The sequence below is a fragment of the Falco cherrug genome, chromosome 3 (genome assembly GCF_023634085.1).
Source record: "Falco cherrug isolate bFalChe1 chromosome 3, bFalChe1.pri, whole genome shotgun sequence".
Classification (NCBI taxonomy): domain Eukaryota; kingdom Metazoa; phylum Chordata; class Aves; order Falconiformes; family Falconidae; genus Falco; species Falco cherrug.
Genome location: NC_073699.1, coordinates 71298994 through 71311360, shown reverse-complemented (window position 1 = coordinate 71311360; position 12367 = coordinate 71298994). Strand labels below are relative to the sequence as shown.

Below are 12367 nucleotides of genomic sequence, written 5' to 3'. Positions count from 1 at the left end.
ATGCCTCCTCTTCTTTCTCCTTCTGCTGCAAAAAGACCTTAGAAACCATCTGCAGACCTCTAAAGATTTCTGTGGTATCAAAGCTGTCAGATCTGCCTTTTCTTTATTTCCATGGCTTCTATGTGTACAACCTGGCTGAGAAAGCTCTTAAGCACCTTGTTCTTCTCTAAAGTGACAGGAGACAACCTTTTTTTGCCACCTCCCAATCCCTACAGCTCTCCACGATGTGGCGGAGAGTGGAGCAGTACACCTACACAGATTCTGTATGGCTGGTAAGTCAGGTTTCAGTGTACACTTCCCAAAAATCATACGGCTTTTGAGTGAGTCACATCAGCAATGTTACCATTCCCTTTCCATTTGGACTCCTACATACACCATGGTTTACTGTGCAGCCAGAGTTCATTTGCAGAAGGCATCAACATCATGATCTTGGGTCACGAAAAACACACTGTTTAAAACAAATTTTTACAATCATACAATCATACTTGCACGGACTCTACTGAGTAGAGTGCAAGAAATATGCATTAAGTCTATTTGACTGGCTTTGTGTTTCTTCCATGTCCTAGTACCTCTGATGTCCCCTCAAAATACTCTGCCTAAAAAGCTCTGGAAGTGCAGTTGCCACTGTAATGTTAAACAAATATAACTACAAGCTTTGCTTTGTTTTGTTCTCTCTTTACCTACCTTCCCAGTTCTCTCTGACATTAAAATAAAACCTAGATGCCAGCAGAGAAAAATTCTGACTTGACTCACTCAACTAGCATATATACACTTTTACATCAACCATTCAAGAAATTACAGGGCAAATAGCAGCAATGTCGTCAGGAAAACCTAGAATATTTTAATACCATTAGTTTATTTAGCATCAGCTTTTACCTTTATGTCAGTTGCAGCAAGACTGTTCTTTTTAGAAAGTCCTGTTTTCATTCTCAGGGGTGGTAATGCTCTGCACGTGAAACGTTAGCCTATTTGGAGCTGCAACATTTGTCAGCTGAAGGCTGAAGAGAGGAAGGCCCCAAGACTGCAGTTACTGAAACACACACATCTGAGTGGGAGCTGAGTGGGTATTCCTTACTAAGAACACTGAGAGAGGGAGCAGCAGAAATAACATACAAAGCAGGAGTTCAAGACAGAAAGAGGTACGCCTCTTCATCTTCAGCTTCAAGTGCTAGCTCAGTCTTTGCATAAAGGGATGATGCATGACTTGCTGTGCGATTTATCCTTTCTTAGAAGGTCTCTTCTTTCTTTCCTGGATTAGAGTACTTGCTGCTTTTATTTGCTCCATGTTGCAAAAGTAATAATGTCCTGTATTAATGTCCTGGAAATGAAATTTGGAGATTATTCCACAAAGACTCAAGTAACAGCAAAGACTTGAGTAATTCATATTCAAAAATATTTAATTTTCAGATGTTGATTATATGTGTTAAATTCTTGGTTACAGCAAGAAGATTGTAACATACAGCATCACAGTGACATATAATCAAGCCATAACAGTGCAGTTTATTACAACTGTGTAAACAAAAAGAAGTATTTCTGTAATGGCACTCTTCATGAACCAAATTCTGGCATATTGAATCTCAGCAGAAGTCAAAAGAAACATTTACAAAGAAAAGAAAACCCCAAATGGAAGCACAGCATATGAACCTGGCCAAAATGGCCCAATTCACAAGAGAAGAAAGTGTCTTTTGAATTTTTGCTTGCTTGCTTTTAAGGAAATTCAGTCTGAAGTTTTTCAAGGCATCAATCCAGCATGTGAAGTATTTTTACTATTGAATGTTACGAACAAAGAGTAAACGTCTTTTAATTATGACCATGTGAATACCTCTTACTGTGACATTATTAAAGGAGACAAGAGATGATTTGGGAGTGTTATTGTCTGTATAGCATGACACCTGAAGATATTCCTTAGGAAATAAAAATAAGTTGAGAAACAAAATCCAGCATGCTTTATCAAAGTAACTTTTTTGTGTGAAAATATCTAAGAGAAAAAGTAGTATTTTACTTTCTTGTAACAGAAGTAAACCATTTGATTATAAGACGATGTACATACTGTAAACTGTAAGATTGGGTTTGAACTTGACATACACTCATCTCAAATAGATTTTAAGTATTAGCACCTGAAATGTAACGCTAGGATTTAAACAATTTTAGTAGCTTTCAGGTCATGCATGCATTATGGTTTGCTTTATAGATAGAATTTTGCCAGCCATGTTTTAGTGTTCTGTGAGATCCTTTTAATAAAACCATGTAGGTCTGAATTCCACTACATTTTATATGTGTACCTTTCATATGGGAAGTTTTGCATATATTCCATGTGCAGAGAGAAGGCTCCAGAGTAGCAGGAGGTATAGATAGAGCAAAGTAGTTACAGTTATTAGAAAATACTGGAAAACTGGGACTACATGATGTACTTACAAGCTGGTATCTTCAGTTTACAGAAAGCTATAAATGTACTTGTTTAAAAAGAAAGACATCCAACATGTGCTTACTCACATGCTGACACAGAGTTCATGCAAACTATTAAAAAAAAAGTTACAGATTTTAACCTTCGGAAGTGCTGCATAGACTTCATCCTCAAATAAACTGAAGCCCCCTCAGAAACAACAGGGACCTAATGTGCAGATTGACTCAAGCAACATGTAATTGCTTCCTCTGTAATGAGAAGTGAACAGCAGTATCAAACAGGAAATTTCATTGAATCTTGTTTCATTTCAAACACTGTTAAGTCCAAATCCAGGTTCACTTGTCATTAAGCCATAGGACTACCTTTAAAAAAAAAAAAAAAGTTATTTTCTTGGAGGAAGGACATTTTCTTCATAATAGCCTGGATTTACTACATTTCCAGCGGGATCATATCTAGCCACCACAAATGTTGAGCCATCACTAGCAGATGCTTTTCCAACTCCCATCTTTTTTGTATTCTTCCAAACCATTGCTGTGAAGTGACCTGAAGAAAGAGGAAGAAATATTTGCATTCATTTTAGGTACTAAATCTATAATATTCCCTTTAGCACATGAGAGGTGGGGAAAGAAAGAACAATACAATACTGTTCCTTTCTCTTAACAGGAGAACAAGCTAAGGACACGAAAAAGACCCTACATAAAGGATTTTATCTTGAAAAAGCCTTATCTGATCTGGGTCTACACTATTATTCCCATTTCCATGTCATATATGCAAAATGAGAATACCTAGTAGGAGAATCATGAAAGAGATAGTTTGATGAGTATCTGATAAAATTTGACAAAGACATCACATCACGGTCCTTACTCCCTGCAATATGAATAGCAGTTCGGCCAGTGACTGTTAGACATTTGCTTTAGCCATCTCATGCTCCCCCATGTGTCTGCACGTGCAACTGTTCACAATAACATTTTTTGAGGCTTCTGCCTAGCTGTAATAGTCCACTCTGCATTGTTCTGCTCTGCCAGTTGTTCCCTCTATGCATAGAAAAATCCCATCAAAGAAAGACATTATTTTCTTCATCTGAAAAAAGCTCAGGCATATCTCTTGCTTGACCATCGTTCAAGGAAAAATGTTCTATGTTCATCCAACACCAGCGTGTCAATATGCAGTCACTGGCCTGTTCCTCATCTCCAAATTATATCTGAAGTCATCTGTGTGATTGGAGTGATATAATTTGGTAAAATTCACATCAATGTAAACACCAGCATAATACATTTAATAAATACTTATATGATTCCAGTTTATATTTTCTACAAATTAATTTGCTTAAAAATAAGTTGCCTTTTAAAAACTTTGGAGTTGGAGGAAAAATGCAGTATTAAAGAACCCCACAACTTTTGCTTACTTCCTCATTTCTCAGTTGCCTTTTACCCTTCTGTCAGTTTCTAACATAAAACTTTGGGGAAAATCTAATTTTTTTCCCCTAAGAAAAATAGGTAGATCTCTTAAAAATATCAAACAAGTTGGCTAGCCAATTTTTTAAAATAAAAGCTGCATTTTTGAAAAGACAGTGCCTGGTCTGAACTTACCTGTCCCAGAAGAAAACCCTGGGTTTTGAAAGCTGTAATTTTTTATTTCACTGTACCATCTGTCAGCCACATCCTTCCCTGAAAAAAAAAAGAAATCTGCTGTGGAATCATGACATAAACACAGAAGTGTAGCTCCCTTACAGCCCAGCCAGCAAGAACCTCTGTTAATAGCTGGCAAGGACTTCTAGAAATACTTAGAAAGTCTCTATAATTTAAAGAGGTTTTGAAATGTAGGTAACATGGTAGTACATGTATCTTACCAACTTTATTGTTTTTCAATAGCTGTTGCTACTCAGTTATTACGGACTCATAGAAGGAAAGGTTGGAAGAGACCTTTAAGATCATTGAGTCCAACCATTAGCCTAGCACTGCCAAGTCCACCACTAAGCCATGTCCCTAAGCACCGCATCTACATGTCTTTTTAAATACCTCCAGGGATGGTGACTCAACCACTTTCCTGGGCAGCCTCTTCCAATGACTGACAACCCTTTCAGTGAATAATTTTTTCCTAATTTCCAATCTAAACCTCCTCTGCACAACTGGAGGCCATTTCCTCTTGTCCTGTCGCTTGTTACTGGGAGAAGAGACTGAACCCCCACCTGCCTACACCCTCCTTTCAGGCAGCTGTAGAGAGCAATACGGTCTCCCCTGAGTCTCCTCCAAACTAAGCGACCCCAGTTCCCCCAGCTGCTCCTCAGAAGACTTGTGCTCCAGACCCTTCACCAGCTTCGCTGCCCTTCTCTGGGCACGCTCCAGCACCTCAATGTCCCTCCTGCAGTGAGGGGCCCAGAACTGAACATGGGATTTGAGGTGGGGCCTCACCAGTGCCCAGTACAGGAGGACAATCACTGCCCTTGTCCTGCTGGCCACACTGTTTCAGATACAAGCCAGGATGCTGTTGGTCTTCTTGGCCACCTGGGCACACTGCTGGCTCGTGTTCAGCCAGCTGTCCACCAGCACCCCTGGGTCCTTTTCCCCCAGGCAGCTTTCCAGCCACTTTTCCTAATTTACTAAGTTACTAATTTGTTCAATACTTTTTGTTAAGCATCTCATGCCATCAGTGCCATCAGTGACTTGAGTTCTGCTTGACACAAGCACTGTCCATCAGTTTATCCACTGGAGTGCCATGACCATGTGGCTGGCACAGCCTGGCTCAAAGCCTGGGCAGGCAACCCACAAAACACCTGTAGAACCATGTCGAATTCATCCTGTTCAAGGAAGATCTCTGCAGTAAGGTGCTCACCTATTAGGTCAGAGCTGGTGAAGACTACTATACTACCACCAACAGATCAGGAAACAGGACCATCCACCAGTTCTCTACTGTTAGATCTTAACAAGGCTGAAGTTAGGAAAATCTTCAGACAAGAGAGATGTGTGGCACAGCATTTGAATTGAGATGGGGCAGATACCCCTTTAGCCCTCAAATAAATGTCCTCAAACAAACCATCTGGCAATTTAAGACATTGAGTTTACATTTTGTTCTGCCCAGAACCTTCTGTAACTTTCTTTCAGCCTGGAATATAATGAAGGCACATCTCCTTCATCTTGGATGAGTGCTCCTGTCATTAGGCTTCTACAAACAGCTTTCACGAGATCCTCCCTCTTGGAACATGTTTGAAAAGACTGAAGTGAGCCTTGCCAGATTTTCTGAGCAAAAGGGCACAGGGGTCTTTTCTCCAGGGAGGCCTCCCACCTGTGGATGCAGGTGTATGAATATATCCTCTTACAGCTCCAGGCAAACCAAAGAAAAATGACCCTTCTGACATCCTCTAGTTTTCTGTGTTCTTCTCATCAGCATTTAATACTCCAAATTTCTAAGTGCATTCATTTTTAGGGGTTCTTACTAAGCACTACAGTCACTGTGAATGTCCACTTTGAGGCACTCTTAACTCAGGGTACTACAGATACCTCAAATACACATGCCTAGGAGCAGCTGCTGTGTGGAAGTCCTTGCATCCAGCACTGTCTCATCAAAGGCTTTCACTGACCACGGCTGTATAAGGACTGTGACTATGGCCAGTGATGTAGCACTACATGGCTGTGGGTCTTTAAGGTTGATATTTGCCAAAGAAATAATTCTTCCTCATTTTCTGTTGAGCAATTACAGAACCTGATAGAAAGGAGCAGATTCTGCTAATCTGCAGCGGGTCCCATGGAACAGGCACTCAGAGGGCAGGAGCTCAAACCAGAACTTGCAGATCCTGTGCACCCAAAAGTCAAATGTTACTTCTTTTCCATTACTGGTTGTTAGGAAATTCTTGTGTCAAACACAGGCAGGGGGGAAGGAGGCAGGTTTTTCCTTGAGCTACATCAATAATGAAATTTCTGCTTAGCATTCCAGGAGGTATAACGCAAGGCCGGTTGATTTCATAGCAAGCTGCCAACACTCTTAGGCCTACCGTCATGAAGAATGCTGGTCCCTGGTGAACTGTTGGCTGCAGAACAGCAATGACTCATGTTTTGCTATTTTGCAGCAAAAAGTCTTAAACTTGCACTGTTTAATGGTGTTAACATTTTTAAACTTCACCTTCTTATGAGTGCAGTCTGCTAAAAGGATGGCGTTGTTAGCCTGGCTGTCAGAGCCATCTCTTGAGAGGTTTGTGAACTGAAAGTAGTATGAACTTACCTATGCCGTGCTGCTTGTTACGAATAGTGCTCTCTTAGCAGAATCAATTCACATTTTCTACATAAAAAGGCAGCAAAACCTCTCTTGCTTCCCAGAGTAAATGTTTCCAGAATAAAAATAGGTTCCTTCTTTCCCTACTGTCCCTAAGCCAAACAACAAACCATGTATGTAGAGGAATGAAGGCAGTGAGTTGATGAACATTGATGATACACAGCTGTGGCCTTGCTACGTAGGCAGTGGGTTGATTGACATGGACAATGTGCAGCTGTAGCTGGTTCCTGCAAAGTGGTTAAATAGCTCTGAGGAGCATAGGAGGAGGGAGTTTAGATGTGGGAGGGGGTCTGGAGAAGGGAGACCCTAGATGTAGCAGAGACGTGAAATAGGGTGGTCTGGCCTCTGGAGGATGGAGAAACAGCAGGGACAGTAGAATCTGACCCATGGTAAAGCCTTGTTGCAGCCTGCTAGTTTTGCTTGTGCTGTGACACATGTAGACCTGTTTTATGGCTGAAGTCTGTAACATAAATATCTGTTCATTTGTTACTCACACTAAAGCAAAAATGAAGACTGAGAAAAGTGCAAAGACCAATCTTCACGCAATACAAGAGGAAAAGAAAACATACATAGTAAAAAAACCCCAAGCAAAACAAGCAGATCATCCTGTCCCCTCCTAGACTTCAAAACTATAAAGAGTTTAGATGTGTTTTGTGGTAAGCTGAGTGGAACAGAAGTACAGAATGTAACTGCAGACATATCAGGCCTTACGAAGAACATGTATTTTATGTGTATAAGTGCTTAAGTTACTAAACTATGTAAGTAGTGTTTTTACAGATGTAGGACTGCATTCCCACTGCTACCAGCGCTTCATTCCCTCTGTTAACATATCAGTGTGATGTAGTATAAAGAGCAGCTCAAGAGAAAGTCATCCCCACTGCTTACTGTAGCTCTAAGAAGTGTACCTATGCTCCATGTGACAAGAACTTTAAATCTCCATAATGGAAATATTGCAGGACACATGGAAGTTTTGACAAACACAGTATCTCTTCATAATTATTTTTTTAAAATTTAAAGAATACAATCGTGAAAATTTGGTAACTCTTTAATTCAAGGGAGACATCAATAGCATCAGGTAAGAATACCTCAATCGTGTACATGAAAGACAATGAGTATAGTTGGGCAGCACAATCTGTGATGTGTTAATTCCCAGACTTTGTAGATGAAAGCTTGCAACTTATTGCAGCCAGGCAGTGGAAGCCTAGAAGCTGATAGCTATGTTCCATTTTTCTTGCACAGGATCAGGTTGTTATTATTATATGGCATTGCTGTCATCCTTCTTGTATTAAAAGAGTCATTGCATCACAGGATGTGAGAAATTAAAGACTAACTTGTTCCCGGCAAAAGAGAAGGTGACCAAAGGACTAGGCAACATTTGACAGACTCTTACTTGAAATCATGTTAAAGAAGTGTCCTGTAAGTGAAGGGAATGAATTATATCTGTCATATGCACCTCACAGGAGGTGGGGGGGGGGGGGGTCCTACGTGGAAGTTATTACCACGTGAGAAGACAGACAGGTACCTAGCGATTAAACACTCTCCTCTGAAATACTTCTCTTCTGATTCTTTGCCCCTTGGGGAGCTTAAAACAATACAGTCGTGGGACACGAGCCAAACCAGTGCCAAAAGTGACAGCTTATATACAGGGGACTAAGGAAAAACTGTTTTGAGCCCAGTGACCCCTGGGCTTCCAGAGAGAGAACAGCAGAGGAGTCAGCAGAGCATGGAGCCTACCTGCTTTAGCAGGAATTTGCATCCTCAGGCTTTCTGGTTCACAGGACTGACCACAGTATTTCCATTTCAGATTATTATGGAATAAGTGATGCAGTTATATTTAGTGTCCTTGTCCCTTGCATTTCGATGTTTCATTGAAAGCAGCTCCCAGTCCCTGCAAAGCTCCCCCAGAACAGGGGCTGGTTGCTGTTCAAAATGCTTTTCAATCAGAAGAAAAGAACATGGAAAAGACATCTCACTCCCACCTCTCATTCCCAATAACAGCAGAAATGTCGGAACTTTACTTCTATCAAAAAGCATGAAGGTCTGTCCCACAGTCAGCGCTGCAGCTTCTCTTCTGTTGTTCCACTTGCAGAACCAATTAGTATAGTGCTGGGGTTTTTTTTGAAATATCCTTCCCGTTTGCACTGCTGTAAACCACATTCATAGTTGAGACACTTTCTCCACGGAAGCATAGTTTGACTCCACCCTTCTCCTAGCCATAGCTGATTGATGACCTGCTCGGTTAGGCTTACTGGATGTTCGTTTCAGAACCGGCTGAATCTTGGTCTAATGAGTTTCATCAGTGCCGTGACTCTCTGGAGACATCTGCAGTGCATAAAAACTTGGTGCAACAGTCCTTGAATTAGTGTCCAAGTGTAGTTCTGCCCAAGACTAGGTCTAGAATCAGCATAGTGGTTTTATTTTATTTACCTAACATATGAGCTAGTTACGTGGCCATATTGACTGTGCCTCAAGCCGCCTCATATGGCCAGAGGATTGACAATGTGAGGTCAGTCCATACAGAGGACTAAAAGTCCTGGTGTAAAGTTCTGCTGATACCACTCTGAAGGACAGAGAGATAATAAGGGGCCACTGCGCATGAACAGGTCTCAGTACTTTTCCTCTGCTTCCAGCATTCCTCATATAGGTCCTTATTTTATTTTACTTTATTTAACAGTACTGTGTAAGCCTGGTGTTACGACAGCAAGAGATGCATCAAGGCAGGCTCTCAGTCAGAATATGCTCCTCCGGGGCTGGGGCAGAGGGTGTCTGTGCTGCTCTGGCCACTAGACCCCATTTGTAGGCAGACCCATGTTCATCCCGTAACAGATTTGGGTGATAACATACAGTGATTTTCTCTTACAAACTCTCTAGAGTTCATAAACTGCAGTGTTTTCACAGGCAACACAGCACATTCTTCACGACCACACCATCCATCCCAACCAGAATTTAGTCATCCAGTGCTTGCCTTCAGCCTCTCGACACATGAGAAATCAGATGAGACATCCTGAGAACCTGACATACCACAGCTGCCAAGACAGGCTGCGGTCTCTTCATTAGTGGCAGATGACAGCTCACTTATTTGAACACAAAGAGGAGGCTGCCATGGAGCAGTTCCTACAGGACTGCAAGGAGGAAACAGCTGTCAACTCTTTCTTGGATTACAGGAATAAATGTATTTCCAGCAACAGCTTTAGGCTATGTAACTCCAAAATCCTGAATACAATTCAAGGTATTCTTGTACAAGGAGAGGAGTCAAACTAGAAGGCTTTTATAGGTGAAAGCTTAAATCTTCTCTGAAACAAGAAATCACCTTCTGGCATTATTACAGAACTCAGTAAGAGCCAAAATAAACAACAGCATCACTTTTAGAGAGAATACAGAGTATGCTAGAGGTTTATTGAGTTTTGCTTTATCTGCGAAAGAAACCAGAAGATACTGCCTGCCTTTGTTAAGCCCTTGAATGGATGCCTTAATACAAATTTCAGCCTCATTGAGCAGGGTACAAATTAACTATCCAAAGGGAGCTATATGAGAAGAAGAGGAAGAATGAACCAGCTCCACAGAGATGAAGACTAAACCCAGACCAGAGAATAACTTTCTTTGAAGAACTAGTTTTCTCATTCCGGTACTTTGAATGATCCTGCTACATAGGAAATGTAGAAGTGTTTTACAGAACAGAAGAGGATGTAGCTTAATTTTCTCAGCAAGACATTCAGTCCTGTGGATAAAAAAATAACAAAAGAATTGCTTAAAACTGGAAAGTTATGTATGGAAACCATGCACTGAAGAAAACAAATGGGATCCAGAAAGAGACAGGCATTATATAATTTAGGGAAAAATTCATGTGTTTTGTTTCCAGCTCCCTAAGTGGGAACTCTGTGACTTTACAGGGAAAGGAGCACAGGCCATTAACACAAACAAGAAGGAAGAAGTAAGCTCAGTGAGTCATAGCTGCTATGCAAACTTTGCCATACATCTGGGTTTTCCCATGCTGCTCTGAACCCTTGCCTCAGACTCTTGCAATGGACAGAATGCCAAATATGAGTAGATCAAATTGTATTTTTCCACCCTGGGTTTCTTTTTCAGCATGAAAAAGTACCTACTGAGAAATAGAGTTAGCACTTGCAGAGGAACCGAGCAGCATCCCTGGGTCTAAAACTCACTTACTAAAATTTCCAGGTCCTTCCAACAGGGCCTCCAGCCTGTAGAAATGAGCTTCTGTCTCCCTGAGGCTGTGCTGGAAATTCCAGGGGTAGATGGGAATAAAGAAAGCAAGTGGTCACTTTTAATACATCCCACCTGCTGTCTCAGCAGGCTAAGGCATGAGCCCTGCCCACTGCAGAAGGCAGGAGGGAAGAACCTGCTGAACATGGCTCCAGTTGAGGACTCCCTGCAGGCTGTCAGCCCGGCCAAAATTCAGCTCCTCCAGCACCCAAACCAAAGGCTGCCAATTACGTGTTACATTTACGATCAGAAAATATATGGAGTATTTTTGTCTTCAAAAATGAAGGCATGAAAAGGGCTCAGAGACTGTTTGCTGACAGTGCGGAAGTGGCTAGATGGCTAACACATTAATTAGCCTCTGCCACATTGGTGTCCACCTCCTGGTTTTGCCCCCACCACTGAACTGCTGTGTAGCATGCAATGGCCATTTTTCCACTTTCCTCACCATAGCTGGCCTGTGGTCAGCCTTCTCTTCAGCTGGACAAACTAAGAATAAAGGCGAAGTTCGGGGGGGTTGACGGCTTCCTTCTCTCCTTCCGTGGATGTACAAGTAACATTCAAGACAGCTCCACAGCAGGGACATATGAAGCAGCCTAGCTGCCAAGTCCCACCTCCAAAGGGACACAGGACACTACCACAGTCCCTTAGCCCCTCTGTGCCTACACGTGCTTCTTGCTCTCAGTACATGTAGGTGACTGCAAACCATCATCCTGTACCCTGGGAGCCTGGGCTGGGCTGTGGCAGATGCATTTTTGGAGGAGTACTCTTGCAACCAGATGCTCTGAGCCCAAAGTACACAAGGCAAGCGATTTATCCAGTGTCTGTGAGACAGCAAGAGAAGAACGCTTACCTGTTTGGTCATAGGATGCCCATGCTAGGTTTTCTCCATATTTTCCATTAGCAGATTCGGAGCTGTGTTTAAGGACCCTCGTGGTAGCCAGTTCTTCTGCATACCTAGCAAAGGAATCCACACATTGAGCCATGGACCACAGCCACCACGAGCAGAGAGAAGGAGGAGCAGGAGGAAGAGGAGGAGATGCAAGCAAGGAATTTTGCTGTGAGATGATGGTTTAAGTCAAGTTACTCAGGTGCAACGCCCTTAAGCCAGGGATGCTTTAAGCTTACAAAGATTTAGGATTTAGGCTAACGGAAGGCCTGGAGGCTATTTTCCCTGTCTTCCATGAGCATCTGTGTTACTGCTGAGAAGGGCTTAGAAGAAATCAAAGGGCATATTTTCCACCACCATGTCCTGCCTAGCACCTGGAAATCCACTGGCCACACTTAGCTGCAGCTGCTGGTGGAAAGGGAAGTACCTGCAGCAATTGCTACAGGTGTCACCTCCTGACATTTCTAGGTCCCTCATGGGAGTAACTTAAATATTCTCAGTGAGATGGAAGAAAGACTGAAGTGGGGGTTGAAAGCAAGTGTAAAAACCCCTACATTTAGAAATGAAAACAAGCCAAATGCAAAACA

At 42.1% G+C, this 12367-nt stretch overlaps 1 protein-coding gene across 1 annotated transcript in view; it reads right to left on the bottom strand.

Moving 5' to 3' along the window:
- Positions 1 to 1379: 1379 nt before the first annotated feature.
- GLIPR2 (GLI pathogenesis related 2) overlaps positions 1380 to 12367 on the bottom strand; it is a 28434-nt gene continuing 17446 nt past the window's right edge. The window contains exons 3-5 of the mRNA XM_005432020.4: positions 11745 to 11848; positions 3994 to 4071; positions 1380 to 2947 (exon numbers count right to left, since the gene is read on the bottom strand). Coding sequence (XP_005432077.2) covers positions 2787 to 2947; positions 3994 to 4071; positions 11745 to 11848 — 343 coding nt within the window. The 3' untranslated portion in view covers positions 1380 to 2786. The remainder of the gene's footprint in view (positions 2948 to 3993; positions 4072 to 11744; positions 11849 to 12367) is intronic.